The 21,736-nt window shown below is 31.0% G+C and overlaps 1 protein-coding gene across 1 annotated transcript in view; it reads left to right on the top strand.

Annotated features, from left to right (window-relative positions):
- Positions 1–3,256: 3,256 nt before the first annotated feature.
- LOC148302601 (tolloid-like protein 1) overlaps positions 3,257–21,736 on the top strand; it is a gene marked incomplete at its 5' end in the record, with an annotated part of 41,928 nt that continues 23,448 nt past the window's right edge. Inside the window, 5 exons of the mRNA XM_088271354.1 lie at positions 3,257–3,498; positions 4,453–5,045; positions 10,062–10,611; positions 13,384–13,604; positions 14,303–14,481. Of these exons, the coding sequence (XP_088127480.1) occupies positions 3,257–3,498; positions 4,453–5,045; positions 10,062–10,611; positions 13,384–13,604; positions 14,303–14,481 (1,785 nt within the window). The remainder of the gene's footprint in view (positions 3,499–4,452; positions 5,046–10,061; positions 10,612–13,383; positions 13,605–14,302; positions 14,482–21,736) is intronic.

The raw sequence follows: 21,736 nt of genomic DNA, 5'->3' as shown, positions 1-21,736 counted from the left end.
AATGGTACATTGAATTAATATTATGCACTATAAACTATTCTATTCAACATAGAATTGAGAATTCTGAGAAATCCGACAAGCAAAGCTATCTCTTGTCTGCTTACTAAATAGACAAATTTCACCGTGAATCAGATGGTATCTCTTGAAGGTTGTTTCAGTGGAATATTTACAAAAATATCATTAAAATACATCTTTTATCATAAAACGAGAGATGATATTATAAATTTTATTTAACAAGCAAAAATTTTAATATTGGATACCTATATATTTCTATATCCGCATCCATAGTGTAGTGGTTAACACGTTTGGTAGCCTTGTTGGAGGTCTCGGATTCTTATCTAAGAGGAGTCGAAACAAGTATTTTATCTTATTACTCTAATATTTATTTAGAATATTATCCTGGACTGGTCCCTGGAGCGCAGGAGTGATCACCTTGAAGAGAATAAATTTATTTTATTTTTATATCACATAAGTTTATGACAATTATTAATATTTGAAAATTATATTAAATTACATATGAAAAATATGCGCGTGCGTGTGTGTGTATGTGCATGTGTTTAAAATAATATATATTATTGTTTATAAAAAAAGAGGGTGATATTAATATTTTGTGAATCAATTTACAAAATAAAAATTGCGTTACTCGTATTACTAAGTTTCATAAAATTTTACTAAAGTGAAAGCATTAAAAAAATAACTGAAAGCAAGCAAAAAGTATATTGTGCGTTCAATTATATAACAAATTGACGTATAAAAAGCTTAGGATGCCAAATATTAGTATAACAATGTACTCAGGAAACAAAATTGAGTTTATCGGAAAATCAATTTGATAGCTATCTCTAAAAAGTGGAGCCAAACACAAACTTCACCCTTTACGGATAATATAATTTGGTAGTCGTTCAACAAAAAGTAATACTTTGGGTTCCAATTTATCCGTCATTATTTCCTCGCCTTTCATCAAGTAATAACGTTATTATTATTATCAGGTATCCATCAATATTTTGTCTTGTTTAAATAATGTTTTATCGGTATTTCGCTAGAATTCAATCGTTTATAGTGTAATTTATATCTAATTGCATAGCATAATTCGATCGAATATTGCAGTGAAAAATTAGCTGACCATAACCACACCTGATGGTGATAGGACGCCTTGTCGGACGGAATAGTGTCAATTATACGACATGGAGTCATAGACTTACAACATTTTGAGTGTGTCCAAATACTTGTTCAAAAAATCTGGATTATCTCCAATTACAGTTATTTTCTCCAGAGTTATTTTCATATTATTTTTTGACATCTCATCAAAAAATAAAATGATAATAATAATAATAATATAATAATCTGGTCAAATTATGAGCTTAAATAATAAAAATGAAAATGGTATTTTCTGGCGTTTCTCATGTGTGTGATTATAATCCAGGATTCGGACCTCACATATTAATATAAGAGTTTCTGCTTAGTAAAGAGCTTCTTTACATCTCACCAATAGATGTCTCTAGTGATGTTCTAGTGATTCAAGAACAAGGTTTCTAAATTGGTTCATATATATAGAACTTCCAAGAATTTGAGTAGTGTGGTTGTCAATAATGGGTAGAATTGGTGAATGTTACACGTGTGTAAAGTAATCACTTAAACCAGCCTATGACGGTCGTCAGCCCCGTAAATGCCCAGACTTACATATTATTCTTCATCTTTGATGAGATGTCAAAAAATAATATGAGTCATACACTGGTGATTTTTCAATTCAATATTTATCTAGTTTTCTCAAAATAACCATCGAATTTATAAATTAAGGAAACGAGTGTTGTAGCGTAGTTGTCTAAAAATCGACTTTGAATGCACTTAAAGTGCAACGCCTCAGACAAATGTCAAAACCATGATTGATAGATGTTCGAATGGTGATATAAAAAAAAATGCAAGGCTGAGATAAGCATTATCAATGAAATTACAAAAACGTGTTGAGATAATTTGTGTATGTGGAACAAATATGTGAAGAAAGAACAAAAAACAAATTTATGAAGCGAATATAGTGGAAATAGAAATAGAGAAAGACCGAGGTAAACTTGGTATGATAAACGTTTTCTTGAAAAATACTTGAAAGTGGTCAGGTCAAGATTCGGAATAATCAGCAGATGTGCATGAATGTGGAAGAGGTTTGCAAGATTATTGTGACATTATGGTTAGTTAGTTTTTTTAAACTATACGTTTTGGATTTGAATAATCAAAATTTAAAAAAAATTGAGTTTGTTAAAAAAAATCGCGTTAGATGGATTTTCTATTCTCAAGCTACACGTGTGGGAAGCGGCGTGATGGTTATTATGTTTCTTTAGTTAGTTATAAATTAGTTAATGTTAACAAAAAATATATAAATTTAAATATATTTTGTTCTAAACAGCTTTTAAATTATTATTATTTTTATGGCAAAAAACGTTTACTCGAAAATATGCAGTTTTGACTTTATGATGCATATTATAAAGTTCAAACCTTCTATAAACTGGCAAAATACCCTTAGTAGTTTGAAATGTCATATATACGTGGTTTTAAAAGTAAATTGAATTTTAAGTTGAAAAGCGGGTATTGTATTCAGGCTAAAAGCTTTAAATAATAGGGCTTATTGAAACAGGGATTTTAGAGTTAACGTTTTTTTGCCACAATATATATCATAGTAAAAGTTTTTTTTTGTTTGTTTTTTTTTTGTTTTTTATTTATTTTTGATATATACGGTACTATTGTACCATTTACATAATGTATAAAAACCACATCAATTGCGACCCACCAATTTAATAAGTTTTTATAAAGTACTTACATAGACAAATGTTATCAGAATGTTATATAAAAAATAAGTAAAAAAATAAATATTATAAAAATAAAATTTTATGTGTAAACCACTTACAATAAACATTTTGGTTTTTCCAAATCCTATAAAAATGTAAAACATTAAACATATTGAAAATAAACAATAAAATAAATAAACATAATATCTTTTCATCCAAAACGTGACATTCTAGGCTAGGAGTAAATTTGTTATTACCAATTTACATTGTTGAAGCGATATATTATAGAAATCTATATTGGTGGCATATTCGTTACTAGTATTTTGGATTCTAAATATGGGAGTATTAAAATGAGCTACCGTCCGAGCATTTGGACAATAAAATAAAGTAGATGTTCTACTAGGCCGTGGCGGTACATAGAATGATATCAGTTTTAGTTATGATATCAGTTTTTTGCTATATTCTTCAATCGATTGTTTCAGGTACCTTCATGGGCGACATTGCAATACCAAACGTTAGCTACGAGCAGTCGTGGGACGCGGATAGACTCAACAAGAGCCTTCAGCAGGAGGTGGAAAGGCTGAAGCAGGAAGTCCTTCTGGAAGGACTTCAAGTCGAGGAAGAAGGACTTACTGATATCATCCGGAAGAGAACCAAGCAGCCCCCGCCTGAGACTGATAATTCTAAGTCAAACAGCTACAACGATCCGTCTTTTGGAGTCAAGGTGAGAATGAATAAAATAACAGAATTAAAGAGTGTGTATATGATATGACATAGAATAATATGATTTTTTTTATTGACAATCACGCTACTTAAATTCTTGGAACTTCTATATATAGTTCAAATTCAAAACAAAGAGCTTGAATCACTAGAATTTTACTAGAGAAATCTATGGTGAGATGAAATAAGCTTTTTGTTGAGCTGAACAAGTATTTGAGAACACTCAAAATGTTGTTAACATGGAATTATTACAATAAACTAAAGACGAGAAATTTAATTTAATTAAAAAACCACTCCCAGAATGTCAAATGTAGTTTAAAACTGGATTGAAATTAAGTAGAAATTTTATCATTATTCAAAATAGTAGTTTTTTTTTAATTCTTAGCTGACAGCTCCAATTCAACCAATTCATTCGCCATTATATTTGATTTCATCGACAATATCCAACAATTTTTTTGTGATTACCATAGTAACCTTTTAGAAGATAAAATGTATCTGTGTCTGTGTGTGTGTATGTGACATATGGTACCTATTGATAAAAAATGCATAGATAATATCATTTCTATCTAAAAGTTTGGCTGTGCGGACATAATTGTTAATATTATTGCAACCTTTAATATAATAAAGCATCGATCATTGAAAAACATAATCTGAAGTTGACAAAGGTGAAGAATATATTTTGATTCAAACATCAATAACACACCATGTAATATATCAAGTAAATAACATTGAGTATGAAAATTCTTTTTTTTTCCTTTCGATATATTTTAACTCTTGTTTCTTAACTCTAAATAACAATTTATGGTAGTCTGTTTCCAACGGTTTTATTACATGTTGTTTATTATTATATTACAATCACATAGTAAACCATTTATGCTCAACGCTTTGCTCTCGTGATTTGAAAACAATTATACAAAAGTTTATATGTAGGTTATGCATAATTTTTTTTTTTTTACAGGACTTCATCGATCCAAAATCTATGACGAGTTTTACAAATGACAAAAGTAACCAAGAACTGAATCTTCACTACGACCTTAACGTGAATAAACCCATCACAAATGCAGAAAGCAATAGTGTTAACATATCACAAGAGACGAGTACGACAGATCGAACAACATCTAGCCAACTAACTTCATCGTCCAACCAACCAACTACATCCACAAGTCAAACAGAAACGCCTAAAGTTATAGAGAGCTTAGAGCAAGAAGGAATTCTGATAGTCAACATGTCCACCAGTAACGTTATCACTTCGGACACCATTTTCAGTATCACTAAGACAAGAGTCGATAAAACTCCGATCAAAAACGTGGATTTGGAAGAAATAAAAGGAAAGATCCAAAGTAATAGTAGAGAAATTACAGGAGATGGAAATGGGAATATACATAAAATGAAGGAGCCCTCTTCTAGGGTTGCGGATATAGAAAAGGGGAGTACGGAAAAATATGTTGGAAGCAATTCTACAGAACGTGGAGAAAGTCAAACATCTAAGAGCAATACGGAACCTCCGAGAAATAGGCACCGGAAGAGAAGGCATGGCAACAAAAGAAAAAGGTAGGATTCTTTTATTTATTAATTTTAAAGGAGTTACTTTATGTGAGGACAGGATATCGCTGTTAATAAAATGAAAATATTTTACTAACCTCTTTATCGTTGTTCAAATATAGTTTGCCTTCAATATTTTTAAACTAATATTATGTAGGACTCATTAGTAAATTGGTTTAAGAAAATGAACGAATTGAAAAATATGAAACACAGTGTTATATCAGTGACTATTTGGTTTAAACGCTAGGTTTACAATCATATTATTATACTGTACTTCTTGTGTCGTAAATATCATAAAAATATGTTCTTAATCCGATAATTTATTTTATTTTTCATCAAACACATCACATCATTAAAATTTACAATATCTCCTTATTGAGTTTTTTCGTGCCAAGGAAACATTTTACAATATGTTTTTTTTTATTAAATTATTCGATTACAAAATTATCTATCACAAGTCGTGCAGTCTTGGATGACATGGCTAATTGTAGATATATTTCAAATCTACCCACCTCTATTATCCAATTATGAATAGATCTTTTATGCATAATTTCTTTATTTAATGACTGTAAGACAATGGAAGCAGGTTGTAAAGCATAATTGCATTATATTTTTTTTATTAAAAGCATTTTTAGGTCATTAAAATACAATTATTACGGTTTGACAATTGTACAAAAATAAAATTTTGACAGAGAGAAAGAAGACAGAAGAATCACAATGGGAATATTTTTAAAAGTGGACTTGGACTTAAAAGTGGTTAAATTTAGTTGGTTATTTATTATGGGTCTAAGTCTTTATTTATTGCTTGACTTATATCTAATTTTTTAGATTATCTAAACGACGATCAGTTTTATTTGCTCGTAAAATTTCTATACCCGTTGATTTATTAAAATTATGGTCTTCTGATAAAAGGCGATTAGCAGATTCAGATTTTTTTTTATTATTAAGGCACCTTAGAGGTTATTTAATTCTGATATTGAATTTACGCGATGTTTTTCCAATGTAAAAGGCTGGATAATAGGAACAATTTAATTTAAAAATAATTTATTTATCTTTAAAGCATTGATTAAGCTTGGAATCTTTATTTGGCACCATTTAATTGTTTTGTTATTCGTACATTAAATTTCAATATAATGCGATTGTGGTTTTTGAAGCATGCCATTGAATATATTACCACTGTGTTTTGTTAAAAAATACTCACCAAATTAACAAACGTGTTTGTGCATAATGATTTTTTTTTAACAAACTATTTTTAGAGACAAAATATCTTTACAACCTTCATGTTTGCGTTATAAACTGAATGGACAAAAATGTTGTGAATTCACTGTAAAAGGCAGGAACATATTTAAACGAATGCTGGCAAATGCAGCCTAAAATGATTCATATGTTCAAAAATCATTTTTCATATAAATGATCTGTTGTCTTTTTTGTTAGTTTTATTTTTACAGTGCGTAAAATGCATACGAGTAACATATATGTGTCACCTACTTTCAAAATCTGCCAGATCCAATTTTATAATATTTTAAAATAAAAAGTCTATCGGAATGCTACTTGTGGGTTTTGTTGTTTAAAATATTTAAATACTAAAAAACCCTACTAAAAATACATAAAAACAGCGCTGTAATTCATTTTCTGCTATATTCATGGAACTCGCCTTCTTACCCATATCGGCCAATCAGAGAGCGGGGATAGATCAAACATTAAGATGACGTCATTATCGGTTTGTTTCTCTTGTATTTTTTTTAGTACTGAATTTTTTTTAAAAAAATCAAAAATTCTCTATTTCATAATATTTTATATAAAGATAGACAAATCTATTAAGCATAAATGTTACTCGGAGAATTTTGAAGTTTTTGGAAAATCAACTTACATGGATCTGGCGAATTTTAAAAGTAGGCGACACACATGTTAAATAGTTAAGGAAAATTTAAACAGCACCATTTTAGTAAAAAACTAATATATGGGCACTTAGCTACGATTTCATTTTTTTCTCAGATTACACAATATTAAAAGTTAAATCAGTAGTTTAACTTTCTTTGGGTACAGCGCTAGATTGCCTAGTCAAATTTGTCGCATCTGGCTCGGTTTCGTTAGGGTCGCATAGCCATCGAACGCACTTTTAGCATATTAAAATAAGTTACCTTGATAATTAAGAATTTTAAATAATTATTTAAAAATCAGCGGATTTTATATTTTATAAATATTACATTTAGCAGACTAAAAATTTTAGCCAACAAACATTTATATGACATTATTTATTGACATCTCATCAAAGATGAAGAAGAATATGGAAGTCTGGGTATTTACAAGGCTTACGACCAGTCATAGACTAATTAAGTGATCACTTGACATTCGCACAACATTCCCAATAATTCCCATATTTTTCTTCATCTATGTTGAGATGTCAAAATGTAAAAATAAATCCTAAGTGAAGAAAATCCAGATCAGTATTTGGACACACTCAAAATGTTGTAAACGATATATTTATTGAATTATCGTATGGATGGGGTTCCACCCTCCGAGCCTACCTTTTCACCCCTATTTCCCATGACCCTTCTTTCATTTGACATACTTGAAGGCCTTTTAGGAAGTAATTTATGACAATAAAATACAGTCAAACGGAATGTGAGCGTGTAAATTTAATAGAAAGGTTGTCAAAGTGTTTTCTATTTCAAGCCATAACCTTTCCGCAGAATCATATTTATTAACTTTTTACGAGAAAATATATTTTTTATGTCATATTACATCAGATAGAAGAAGATTTTATTATATATGATTTCGATCATATCAAAATCTTTTCAATGCCGTACTGCTATTTTTAGTAGCAAAAAGAATATAATATTACAGGTACTAGGTACTACCATATATCTAGTCTAATTTACGTTTTGATTCAATGTATGTAAATTAGACGGCAGTAAGAATTCATATCTCATGTCTGCAGGTTCTAGTGAGTACTTTATTATAAGTTGACTTGTATCCTGCCTCAACAGACGTTAAAGATTATCTACGCTTGGTATTAAATCAATTTTAAGATTTTAAACATATGCGAAAATTGTACAAAATTTAGAATATTCTAAATTAATAAAAATACTCGATAAGTTACAATCAAAGGGATAATACAAAATTGCTATAATATCATACATCGTTTTACCTTACATTCGTCTAAGGGATCGCATTTCATCTGCGTTCAATCTACTTTCATCCTTCTGCTAAATCCATGCTTCACTTCCAAATATTGGAGTTACATAATGTATAACTAGTACCTGAAGCGTGAGACGGACTACCTTATATTATTTTGAGAAATAAAACACTAAGTCTTTTTATTTCTCAAAATAATGTATATTTTTAAGTCTGCAAATACACAGCCTGCGAACTGTTCGCTGTAGAATATTGCTGTGTAAGTTAGGACTGTGAGTACATGAACTGCTGAAGTTTGTAGTAATCTCTGTACACTCAGTTCGTATTGCCGTAGACACAAAGTGAACCGTGGGATGGCCGACTTCCGATTGCCTCGTTTTATCACTCCGAACCGGACAGACTTCGCGCAAGGGATGAAGCTTGTATCACACTAAAACACGAGGGGGTTTAACTCTCATCCCTTACTTATTTATTTATTTTCATCATACACATAACATAACAAATAGCGATTATAAATAGTGTACCTACCTTGACTGGGTTATTATTTTTTTATATGATATTGAAGTATAGTCGGGTTGTGGTCCCGTGGTTAGTGTCGCGGACTCTTAAGTCAGAGTTTCTCGGTTCGAATCCACTCTACCACAATTTGATACCTATTTTTAATAATGAGCCGCTTAGGCTCATCGAAATAGTATGCAATTGAAATATTTATATAAATAATAAAAAAAACAGAAACTTGTATTTTTTTTTAAATAAAAAAGGATTCATAGTAAAATTAAATTCATAATTCAAACAATATCCCTTAAAAACAATAAAATATTATAGCTTTATAAACATTATTTTTTCTTCATACGTATCAATAGAAACGAAATCAAATTCATCAATTTTATACAAATAAAAAATATTCTATAAACTAACTACAGTTTGATACTTTTTTTTTTTACTTTTGAAAGCTTCAAAAATATCGTTAAATTATACATATTATGAACGTGTGCTTTCTATTTTTTTCCACTAATCGAACTGAGCCAGAGCAATAGTACAGCTAAAAGTTCGTTAACTTATTTTATCAAAATAATCCGTCAATTAAAATGCTTTATTCTCCATCTGAATACTTTTTTTATACATGATCTCATTTTTCATAATATCTCATGATTATGAATCACTTAATTAAAAATTATTTGATTTCAAATATTCCTAAACTAAACTAAGGTATTAAAAATACTCGTAAATTCCTAAGTCGTTTCTCGTTATAGATTTCCATGTGTGTACCCATGTGAAAACTAAAACCTTTTTCACGGTACTTCAATCACTTTATTTTGTGAAAATCTTTTACTTTTTGCCAATTTATCGCACAGGCGACGAAGAAAAATGTCTTAAAAAAGCTCTTTATATTTTACAAGCTCTAAAATAGGAATCTATTGAAGGTTTAACATCATATGTGTTTCTTGAACATATATCACAAAAATAATACTTATATTTATATTAATAAATGAATATTAATATTTATATTTATTAACCAAAAATTGAAGAATTGAACCATGTCTCTGATATTTTTGGATTTAAAAAAAAATACATTTAGGGTGTTAATTGGTTTTAAGAATGATTTTTTTAAGGAAAAATTTGTCATTTTAAACACAAAAATATACTAAAAAAAGTTTTATAAGTGTGTAAATTTAGATTTTTAAAGATTTCCAATGCTCTTTTAAGAAAAACTCAAATGTTATTTTTAATTCGTCGCTTTCTTTAGAAAATTTAATAAAGTTTACTTAAAATGTGTCTTACTTCAGTAACGATAAAGAAGTGATTTAATAAAATTTTATAATTAACTGCCCACCGACAAACATTCCATGATTTTATTAAAATTGTTTTTTCTCTCTCTGTTTTTAGACCAAGTAATGAAGAAACGAGTGGAAATATTTCGGGGTCTGTTTCAACGTCAGAAAAAATAACTGAGTCTGTAAAAACCAGAAAGCATAGCCTGAGGCACGGAACTCGTGTTGGTCCTTACTACTCGAGACTTCTTAAGCTCCAATCAGAACTGAACAGCGAAGATGAAGGGGATGAAGTGAAGAAACCAGTCAGTAAGATAATGACCTACAATGGCAGCATCGCCCTGGAGAGGAAGACAAAAAATGCATTCAGAGACGACATGGAAGAAGAAAAGTGGGAGCCGACTTTTAAAAAACTTGACATACCCATTCACGAATTTGAGGACATTTTCGAACCTCTCCCTAAAGAAAAGATAATCGTTTTTGAGGAACTTAAGAATGACACTGTTCCTTTTACGACGCCAGCTCCTTTTAAAACTTCTTCTGAAAGTTATACTCAGAATCCATTAACTCTTATAAATATTTTTGACAGTAATGTAACGTTTAGTTGGGGAGAGAGTAAGAATATTACGGAAAAGGGTGCTGATTTGAAAAGACTTAAAAATGAGGTAAGTCAATAGAAAAAAATATTCATTAATTACATCATTTAATGATTTATTTAACATTTAATTCAATTATTGGGTGTCGAGTAGTATTGTAACCTTTTCCAAAATCATTTCATTAAGTTCAAATTGATTTAATATTATTCATTTAAATTTATATTCGTGAACATTATTTTTTTAAATACTGCATTTTATTTATTTCAATTACATAATAATAATCAAAAGTAAATGTTTAATTACAAAATTTTAGTAATATCTTCTTTCAAAATATACAATGATATTATTTTCTCTTCGAAGACTTATAAAAGTGGAAATTAATAATTTCATTACTTCTTTTAACTTGTAAATTAACTTATCTTGTGTTAACGTATTTCCACACATCAGTCACATATTGTTTTATACTACATCAATGTTGCTAATTTGTATTTTATGTGAAAATTTTAATGATACATTAAATTTTGTAAATAAAATAAAAATGCAAATACCTTCTAGCTAATATAACTCGAGCACCTAGTATGTACAGGTAAACAAGTAAGAGTGGGGTGTAGATGTCTTTTTTGTTTTCGTGGGAATATGTCACACATATTATGCAAATTCCACAAGGTACCTTACATAGAGGACAACCCACTTCTCTACTTGACACATTTTCTCTGTCACACGATATGTGGGACATCAAGTAGGTACATATCTACTAAAATACAAGGTTTCCTTTGTGGACATTGCAAAAATGTACAAAGAAAATGCTGCTTTTCTCAGAAATCCAGACATTTTCAGCCCCTACGACACCGTGAATCAATTAACCACCAAGATTTAAGATAATAAACAGCTCTCGTTAAAAATATCTCATTTGCTCAAGATTTTTTTCGATTTTTCTTATAATTCTTTAAAAATTTAAAATTCAACATCTGGGCTGGTATTTCATAAGGAAGTTAAAGCCTTAACTACGCATTAGAGTTAACTCTAACATTACTTCTATTAATTTAAAAATCTAAACAATTGTATTTTCAGTATCTCTTTGATGAAATCGACCGATGACCGGTTTCAAAATTGCGTTTTGTGTTATTGAAAGGTAAAAAGTTAAATAAATGTAAATGAATATATTAAAAATTCCATATGTATTCTAAGAAACAAAAAAAATATTCATTTTACATTTTAAATAAAAATTGAGCGTGAGAGACGACCAGCCCTGAGCGCAGCTGAACGCATTCTGATTTGAACGCTTGAGACAAGCTTGAGATCTAAGCCTTAATATTCGTTCATTTCACACCCCATAAAAAATCTATTTCATTAATTTTTTAAACACACACATTCATTCATTTGCTAGATCTTTATTAAATAGTTTGTAATTTTTCTTTATTATATTTATATTTCTGTGGTTAACTTTAATTGGCTTGTTCAATGTATATCTTTAAATTGTTTTGTTTTACATATGTTGCTGTTGTTAAGCCAAATAAAAAAATAATAATAATAAAAATAAACTTACTTCAAACTAAACAAAATAAAAAAAATCAAATCATTTAATTTTTACACAAAATTAATAAATAAATAAAATATTCATAGGCTAGAATACAACTCAAATTGATTTCTTATAAAATCATTTAATTCTCTAGTATTTAAGTGCCGTAGTTCTCTCGTATAATCCCTTTTCGATGTTGAAAATCGTTCACTACTTTACTTGACTTTTCTTGGGCTCATTGTTCCGCTGGATAATTCCTTTGAATATCAGCCGGTTTGTAAAGCAGTAACTTCTTCCAATTTCCATTTAACTTTTGACCTAACTTTAAGGCTCGATATCTGATACTTTTACTAGAGGAACTTATACGCATACTTAGCAAAGCTCTAGTTTTATAGAAACTGCCTTAAAACTTTGTTTATAGTGTCACACGAACAATCATTGACGGTCTACAATTATCGACAAAAAATATTATTGATAGAACGACCTAGATAATATAAACATACACTTTAATTTAAAAAAAACACACATATTTTATTATTTTTTGACACTTGGTATGGTAGTAAAGGGAAGTGTAGTTTTAATTGTGTAAATAGTGCTATGAGAGTGAAGGGTAGTATTCACAACATTTGAGTGTGTCCAAATACTTGATCACAAATCTGAATTATCTCCAATTATAGGAGTTATTTTTCATATTATTATTTTAACATCTCATCAAAGATGAAGAAGAATATGGAAATCTTAATCAGCCTATGACGGTCGTCAGCCCCGTAAATGCCCAGACTTCCATATTCTTCTTCATCTTTGATGAGATGTCAAAAATAAGGGTAGTATTGTTTGCATGCTGTGGTAGTGATTGTCCTAACGAAAATGGTAGACATAAAAATGTCGGTGAGTGGTTAAATACTAATATTACTCACATTTTTGTAAAAAAATATATATAAAGGTGTATTAATAGCGTTTACGGACGTAGAGAAAAGTGTAACTCTTAGCACAAAAATGTATTGAATATTGAAAGCATTAACTTTATGGATCATATTGATATATTATTTTGAGAAATAAAAAGACTTTGTGTTTTGATCCACTCACATTTTTAATAACCAACTAGTTTCGGCAACAGCCTGTTGCCCTTTACAGGGTTTAAACAGGGTTTAGAGTCATAAATTACAGGTTGTTGCCGAAACTAGTTGGTTAATAAAAATGTGAGTGGATCAAAACACAGTCTTTTTATTTCTTAAAATAATATATACAAAAATGTCTCTTATAATATGCATTAATGTCTCTTTTCTTGATCCCTATATTGATAACAGTATGTGTCCTTCCAGGAAGACCACCACCGCGTGGCCAGGGCGGCCACGGGCCGCAAGGAGAGGATCTGGGAGCACGGGGTGATTCCCTACGAGATAGACGGAAACTTCAGCGGAGCTCACAAGGCACTGTTCAAGCAGGCCATGAGGCACTGGGAGAACTTTACTTGCGTCAAGTTCGTGGAGCGCCAACCGGCGGACCACGTCAACTACATTGTCTTCACTGAACGACAATGCGGGTAAAATAACAAAATCCTAACCTTAACTTATTCGTACCCTTATCCGCACCTAATAGTGCAAAGGGCACTGGATCATATCAACGCAGTATTATCTTGATCGTTACTTACATGAAAGCAAGGTGATCACTCTTACACTGTAGGAACCAGTCCAGAAATAAATATTACAGTGTAAAATCACGAATATTAATTTTCATCCCCCCTCCCCTGGGAATTGAACCCGGGACCTCCAGCATGGTAGCTAATCACGCTAACTATTACACCACGGAGGCGGACAAAACCTTAACTAACCTTACGTAACCCAACCAGCAGACTAAGTCATCTACATTGTCTTCACTGAACGCCAGTGCGGGTAAAATAACAAAAACGCAATAAAATATATTAGGGATCTGTAACTGAATTTGTCGCTCACGTGAATGGTCGTCAGCAGCCTTCCGGGGCACCGGAATCCTTGGGGTTGGATGAAAAGATGTGAGAGGTTAATTAATGCTCTAAGGTGGCATTCTGAGGACGTGTCCCAACCATGTCCACCTTCTGTGAAGAGCTGTTGGGTTTTTATTCTTACATCCTCATTCCTGACGAAGTCATACCACTTTACATCCAGTATTCGCCTCAGGCACCTATTTTCAAAACTTGTCAGTTTCTTGCTTCATCTATTACTCATCGCCAATTCACAATAACACATGTGTCATTTCTTCCAGATGCTGTTCATTCGTGGGCAAGCGTGGCAATGGAGCTCAAGCGATTTCAATTGGGAAGAACTGTGACAAGTTCGGAATCGTCGTGCACGAGTTAGGACACGTGGTAGGCTTCTGGCACGAACACACCAGGCCAGACAGGGACAACCACGTGCAGATTATCAGAGACAACATCATGGCCGGTAATGTACCCTAAAAATTCAAATTTTTAACGGTAAATTCGCTGTCACCCTGGGATTTGCTTATTTGTTTGGAGTGGTTTTAGTGATATTATGCGTGATACACGCATTGTGGAAGTATGTTCATTTGTTATATTTTCTCATTTTTTACCTTTTCTCATTTGTTTATTTTAAATATACTTCTTACCTTACGTTTTTCTCATTAATTTATTTTAAATATGCTTCTTATGCCTATTTCTTATACCTGTTTATTGTTTTTTTTTTATATTTTGCCATGTATTAGTTTTGGTTATTTTTTTAAAAACTTTTTTTACTTTATTATTTTTGTTCCAGTCTTGTTAACCTATATCCCATGTCTCAAAATGAGCAATAGAAATTACTCATCGGGAATATTATACATAATATGACTTATGTATGTTATATGTTTTGGAAAATAAATAAATAAATATTTCACGCCCTTGCGTGTTCCAATTGTTAAAAAATCTGACCGAAATTAATTACCACTTAAAGTAACATCCTCATTATCTTTGACAGAATGATAAAGATTCGAATTAAATTAGGAATGCATCGAAACACGTGTCACAATTGATTTCGAGAAAAAGTGGTATTAACCAAGTATAACTTAAATTAAAAATTTATTTACCGTTTGCTTATGTGTGAAAGTTAATTATTAGATTTGTGCATATCGTATTACATCCTCTTATCTAATAACCATATTTTCACTTCAATCTTTTTTTTTATGACTAGTAATTAAATATTTACTCCACAGTAATTTACCTAATACTTTTACAGTAATGTATAAATTTATTTATAGATTAAAGTAAAAATTAACTACCTATACCTGGCTACCGGTTGCTTTGATTCAGTCTGGTTAAATGGCAAAAAAATTCAAATATGGATTGCGTGTTTCTTGACAAATGCTTTTAGCAGCTGTCAAGAAACACGCAGTCCGCCATGATCATTTTTTATTATTTTGTGGTTTATTGTTACGTTCAACAGATGGCGCTGCCATTACGGGTAAATATATTTTATTTTACCAATAAAACCTGTCTAAGCAGAAACAGCTGTATCAAAAAAGTACGGAAATTATTTGATATTATTTACGAAATAAATGTATATTCGTGAAAATGGAGGTATATTAATGTACTGCAACATGATCGATGTGCTCAGAATGTTTTGAACCAACTCCATCCATTTCATGTAAAATATGAATAACTGAATAATGTCCATTAGCGCTGTTCAGCAAGTTGCATAGCAGCTACGAGTGCATGGTAAGCGATGCATTTGCATTTATCAGAATTTTGTATTTATAGGCAACTTCCGACAGAAAATGGGTAAATTGCCATCACGGATCGTTGCATTTGCATATTGAAAATCGGTCCTCGATGTCATTTAACCCTATCAAGCGTTGGTTTTTAATTCATTAATAAAAAATAATAAAAAAATATGTACGTGTAAGTATTTACAGGGGTTATAACCTGTCATGGGCTGGTTAAGTGATCAAATTAAAAGTTACACGAAAAATTATGTGTCAGTCGGTTTTCAGTATTTGAATATAATCCGGGGTTGGAATCTTGCAAGCAAATAAAAGAGTCTTTTGAGTTGAGATGTCAAAAAATAACTCCTTAGTGGAGAAAACCCAGATTTGTCACACACTCAAAACGTTGTAAAAAGAATGAACTTTATATAAATGGATTGTGTAGTTTAATTTATTCAAAACATCATTTGCTACAACGATTATAACATTTTGAAGAAATACTGCAAATCTATTGAATAACTAACCACATGTGAAAGACATCAAAGAACATTGCATAAATGTATTTAGGTTTTAAAAATAAATGCAATTTGGATGTCCAATAACGAGCAGAATAGCAAACGTTACATAAGTGCATTAAATTTGTGTCGGGTTGTGGTCCCGTGGTTAGTCTCGCGGACTCTTGAGTCAGAGTTACTCGGTTCGAACCCACTCTACCACAATTTGATGCCTATTTCCAATAATGAGCCGCTTAGGTTCACATAAATAGTATAAAATATAAGAATTTTTGTTAATAATAAAAACACAAAACTTCTCTTTAAAAAAAAATATATATATAAAATGATAGCCAGCCAAAAGCCAGGTCGTAGTGCTCAGATTTCCATATGCTTTCTTTTAATAAAAAAACAATGTACGTGTCATCTCAAGTTAAGATATTATTAAAGTGCAATTAATAAAATGAGAATTGAAAAAAGAGAAAGATTTTAAAAAAAAAACATTTTTGATAAATTTTTTTTGTATTTACATGTCACAGGGTTAACTAATGGCCATTCAGCGGAGATAATTCTTCATCCAGATTTACGAAACAGTATGCAAAATAGTGTCCAATAATTATTTAATGGATTTTGACAACCATTCGAATCCATGATTCAATAATGATAACATTCAGCATAATAATAAAATTTGGCATATTTTATCGCAAATACGTGTGAAGGCTTTGCCGTGAGAATTATTTTACTAAAATACAATAACAATCAAAACGTCCTGTACAGTTGGTAGAAATCACTTTTATCTGATTATTATTAATTTTTACATGCATTTATATACGCCTGAGGGACGTGGGAGAGGCACTCGAAGTTTGCATCTGTGGTGATATCTTCTGAAAATTCTGATGGAAGGTTGACTACCGTACAAGTACTCACTCTAAAATCATTTTTTTTTTAAAGTTAAGTGTTTATTGTAAAAAATATAGTAAAAATTACTTAAACCTACCCGCCGATTATTCCGACTCCTGACCTTACCAATTTCAAGTTTTTAAAATATTTAATCATGTCCACTTTTTCTCAGTCTTCCACTGCTTCTATTTCCAACTACACTCGCCTCATACATTTATTTTACTATTCTTTCTTCCGTCATTTGATTCACTTTCCAAAGCATCTCAACACACTTTTCTTAATTTTATCGATAATGCTTAGCTCATTCTTGCATTCTTGCAAGAAAAGAAAAAAAATGAAATCACTCACCAACATAAACAATAAATAATAAGAGTAAGCCCCTCTCCATGCACAAGAGCTTAGTCTCTTTATTGGAGAGAATAGCGTAGTTAATTTTAAGATTGTAAAGCGTGATTGTAAAGATTTAATACAAAAAACCTTTGTAACTATATTTAATAAACAATAACTAAAATAAAATAAAATATATTAATACATTTATATATATATATATATATATATATATATATATATATATATATATATATATATATATATATATATATATATATATATATATATATATATATATATATATATATATATATATATATATATATATATATATATATATATATATATATATATATAATCGTATAGAAGGACCTACCGTTTACTTTTGTTCATGACCCTTTTATTGGAGGGTGATTTTATTGTTGTTCTCAAAGAAAATTTCCGTGAGTTAATCTTGAATCTCAGCTGTGGGCAAAGAAAACGTGTTCTTAAGCTCGATTCCTTGAATTGTTTCCAGTTTGCCCTGGTTGGGCGTTAATCGTTATTCTTTTCATAGTTCTGATCACTCAAACCAACCGGAATAATCCGATTACGGCCATGTTTGCGTGTGGAAGTGGCGAACGCCTGATTGCGCTTTAATATTATTGTGTAGAGATAGAATTATACCATGTAGGTGTTACGATATTATTTTATTTCGGGCAGTGAAGGTCAACGGTCATTCTAGTAGCAAGAAATACCATATATAAACATTTTAACTTAATTTTTAAACGCTACAGGGCAGAAAATGTTGTTTTTGCATTTTGAAAAAAAGGTATTGTTTAATTATTTTTTTAAATATACAAAATATTTTTCAAGTGGAAAAAAACATTCAGGTTTTACCTAAAAAGATCTGTTGCACAGTAAAAAGTTCAATTAGTGGCTAAGTATTGATTTTTAATACATTGAGTTATATTTTTAAATATTTAAAACGTTAAAATCATGTTTTTTTTATTTATGACGTGCTTGAAATATGTGAGCGAAATCTGGATTATCTCAAATTATAGGAGTAATTTTTTCATATTATTTTTTGACATCGCAACATTGATGAAGGAGAATATGGATGTCTAGGCATTTACGGGCCCCATATACAAATGAAAGAGTTTCTGTTCAACTCAGTTTTTTTTCATCTCACCAATAGATAGATGTCTCTAGTGAAATTCTAGTGATTCAAGCACACGAATCTCAAGCTCATGTTCCGAAATTGAACCATATAAATAGAAGTTCCAAGAATTTGAGTAGTGTGGTTGTCAATCATGGGTAGAATCGGCGAATGTTACACGTGTGTAAAGTGATCACTTAAACCAGCCTATCAAGGTCGTGAGCCCCGTAAATGCCCAGACATATTTTCTTCATCTATGTTGAGATGAAAAAATAAATAGAATGAGGAATATATTTACGAATTACAGCCAAATAATCAAGACAGGCGTTTTGATCCCATTCAAATAAGTTTTTTTTTTTAATAAAATCCTTCTAGGCTTTCTTTGAAGCTTTGAACCAAGCTAAAAGTACTACTTATTTTTATTGAAAAAGCTGCTTATGTACTTAGTCAATCCGATCAAATAATTTATTGTACATTTGTAAGATTAAAAGTTCTTAAACTTTCGAGAGTTATGGACCCTTATTTTGTTTAGAAATATAGTATTCAACCAATTAATAAAAATGCAGATCATATTATAAATGTGATATATTTAATTTAATCCACAGTATAAAAACTAATTTTTGCTCGGTTGTGGTCCCGTGGTTTGTGTTGTGGGCTCTGATTGGGTGTGTTTAGGTTACTATATCGCATTGTTTTTACGGACAACTGACAATATAAACGTTTGTGTACGAGCATGTACTGTATATATGTATGGAAATAAAAACATAAATCTTCATTCCCTCAAAATCTTAATCCTCCTTAAGAAACTCACCGGTTGCTTTGAAATTTAAACACAACGTTACATTCTAATGTGTTATATACGGGAAAAATATAAAACAGCTTTTTTTCGCATTGGCAGCTCCATCTGTTGAATGTAATACTAACACACATAATACTTAATATTCCTCACCTTGCTTGCTTGACACGCGATTTTTAATGTTTTCGATTGCTTTGTTGTTTCATAGATTTTTAATATTCTTAATGCTTGTAGCATTGTAAAATAAAGCATTAAACGTGCGTGCTTTCTATTTTCATTTTTTTTTCATTTCCTCAAAGCTATAGTAACGCGTAGCTGGGTACAGTTAATAAAAAATAAGGTGAACGATTTGGAGACGAATGTGATATATTTGTTATTTATGACTTTTAACTATCTTACTTACACATACTGAAAGAGAGTAAGGTGAGAATTTATAAGACGTGCGTAAGACCGATCATGACATTCGGCACAAAAACAAGGGCCGACACCCCGAGAACGAAAAATCTTCTTAGAACATCCGAAATGAAGACTATATGGCCCATTGCAGGCCTAACACTTCGCGACAGAGTAAGAAACTCTGAAATAATAAAAATCGGCGATGTTGTAGATGTTGTGCGATGGGGAAGAGAGAGAAGACGTTTCTGGAGAAATCATGTTGGAAGAGCGAGTTTGGATCGAGTGGTGAGGATAGCAGCGGACAGCAGCGTAAGAGGTATCAGACACCCAGGAAGACCACCTAAACGATGGAGAGATAGCTGGTCTTCCACCTCACAGGAGCGGACCGGAGAATGACAGGACATAGTCCTATATAAAGAAGAAAAAGAAGAAGAACTATCTTTCTACATGCGTACAAGGCCCAGCACTCTGACTCGAAAAATATGCTTTTCGACCAATTTCTCCTTAATTTCACTTCGGAAATTTTCAGCCTTAGCTCATTCAATCCCTGTTTGGGAAGCCCTGAGCGCTGGTTTAGCCACGCTTGCTGAGTAAACTCGGCTGGCTGCAAACGTCTGTGACTGCTTGCAAGTTTCCTATCTGATTTTACGCCCATCGCCTATTCACTAATGGAAATCGTAATATTGAATTTCCTACCCGGACCGCCACTGCGAGATGTGATTCGTACGACCGTCAGAGTAAACAGCGTGCATAGACTCTTGTATTATGCAGCTATAGACAGCTGCGTTAAGAAAAATTCAAATAATCATTTAAAATTAAAATAAGAACACTCCTTTAAGACCACCTTTGAGTTTATTATGTAACAGTAAACACGACTAGTTTCGAGAACTACAGATCTTATCATCAACCGGTAAAAATATAATACTTGAGCTTGGGTTTGAAAATACTTGAATTAAAATAAGAATACTGCTTTAAGATCACATTTGAATTTATTATGTAACAGTAAACCTGACTAGTTTCGAAAACTACAGATGTTCTAATCAACCGGTGAAAAAACAATATAAGTTTTTATTTCTCCCGTTAATAAGACTTAATCACCTAGAAGTTGTGACTTTTGCGACATTAAAATCAAAGCCATTTAATTTAAATAATGCTTTATTGTCTTGACTTTTTTTATTATAATTTTATAAGTAAATATGTAAAAGTTCATTGACTTTTAAAACCGTTTCATAAAAAAGTGATCTTTTCTACCGAACATTTTAATGACTTTTATTTATTTATATTTATTTTCTTCTACTCCGTCTTACTCCTCATTACTGAGGGTTGTGACCCTTGTCGGAGCAATCACTCTTCTCCATTTATCCCTTGACTGCGCTGCACGTAGTGCTCCAACCACCGAGGTGCCTGATGCTGCCTTAACTTGATCGGTCCATCGTGTAGGGATCTTCCTCTCCCACTCTTCCCCTGCAGGTTACCAATTTCAACCAGTTGTTCCAGGCTATCCTCATTGAAGAAATGAAGAATCCGTCGTGTACAGACACTGGCCAGTGTCAATCTTCATTTCTATTTAATTTATATTTGAAGAACTAACTTTCTGATTTTCCATTTTATAATTAAAATGTAATCTTTATCACTATCTTGATTTATCTCTTACAATTTGAAATTTTATATCTTGAAATGTACAAATTACAGTTATATTTTTTATATATATTAATATAAGTGTAAAGAATAAGTATTTAATTATGTCGTTAATAATATCAAATTACTATGTATTGCAAAGCATTCTTGAACTGATTTCTCACGAAAAGGGCGCGCTTTTATAAATGTTCTAATAAATAAATATAAAGTATATTCTAAGCTTTTACCTTGATAAGAAAAACTTAAAGATAATTTATTCACTTAATAATAGCACCTCCTATTTCCACGTACACTAATAAAATTACTCATAA

This window comes from Brachycentrus maculatus, unplaced genomic scaffold (genome assembly GCF_059751285.1).
Source record: "Brachycentrus maculatus isolate JH-2025_06_01 unplaced genomic scaffold, ASM5975128v1 h1tg000437l, whole genome shotgun sequence".
NCBI lineage: Eukaryota > Metazoa > Arthropoda > Insecta > Trichoptera > Brachycentridae > Brachycentrus > Brachycentrus maculatus.
The sequence above is the reverse complement of the archived record's forward strand: the minus strand, read 5'-3'. Positions and strand labels throughout refer to the sequence as shown.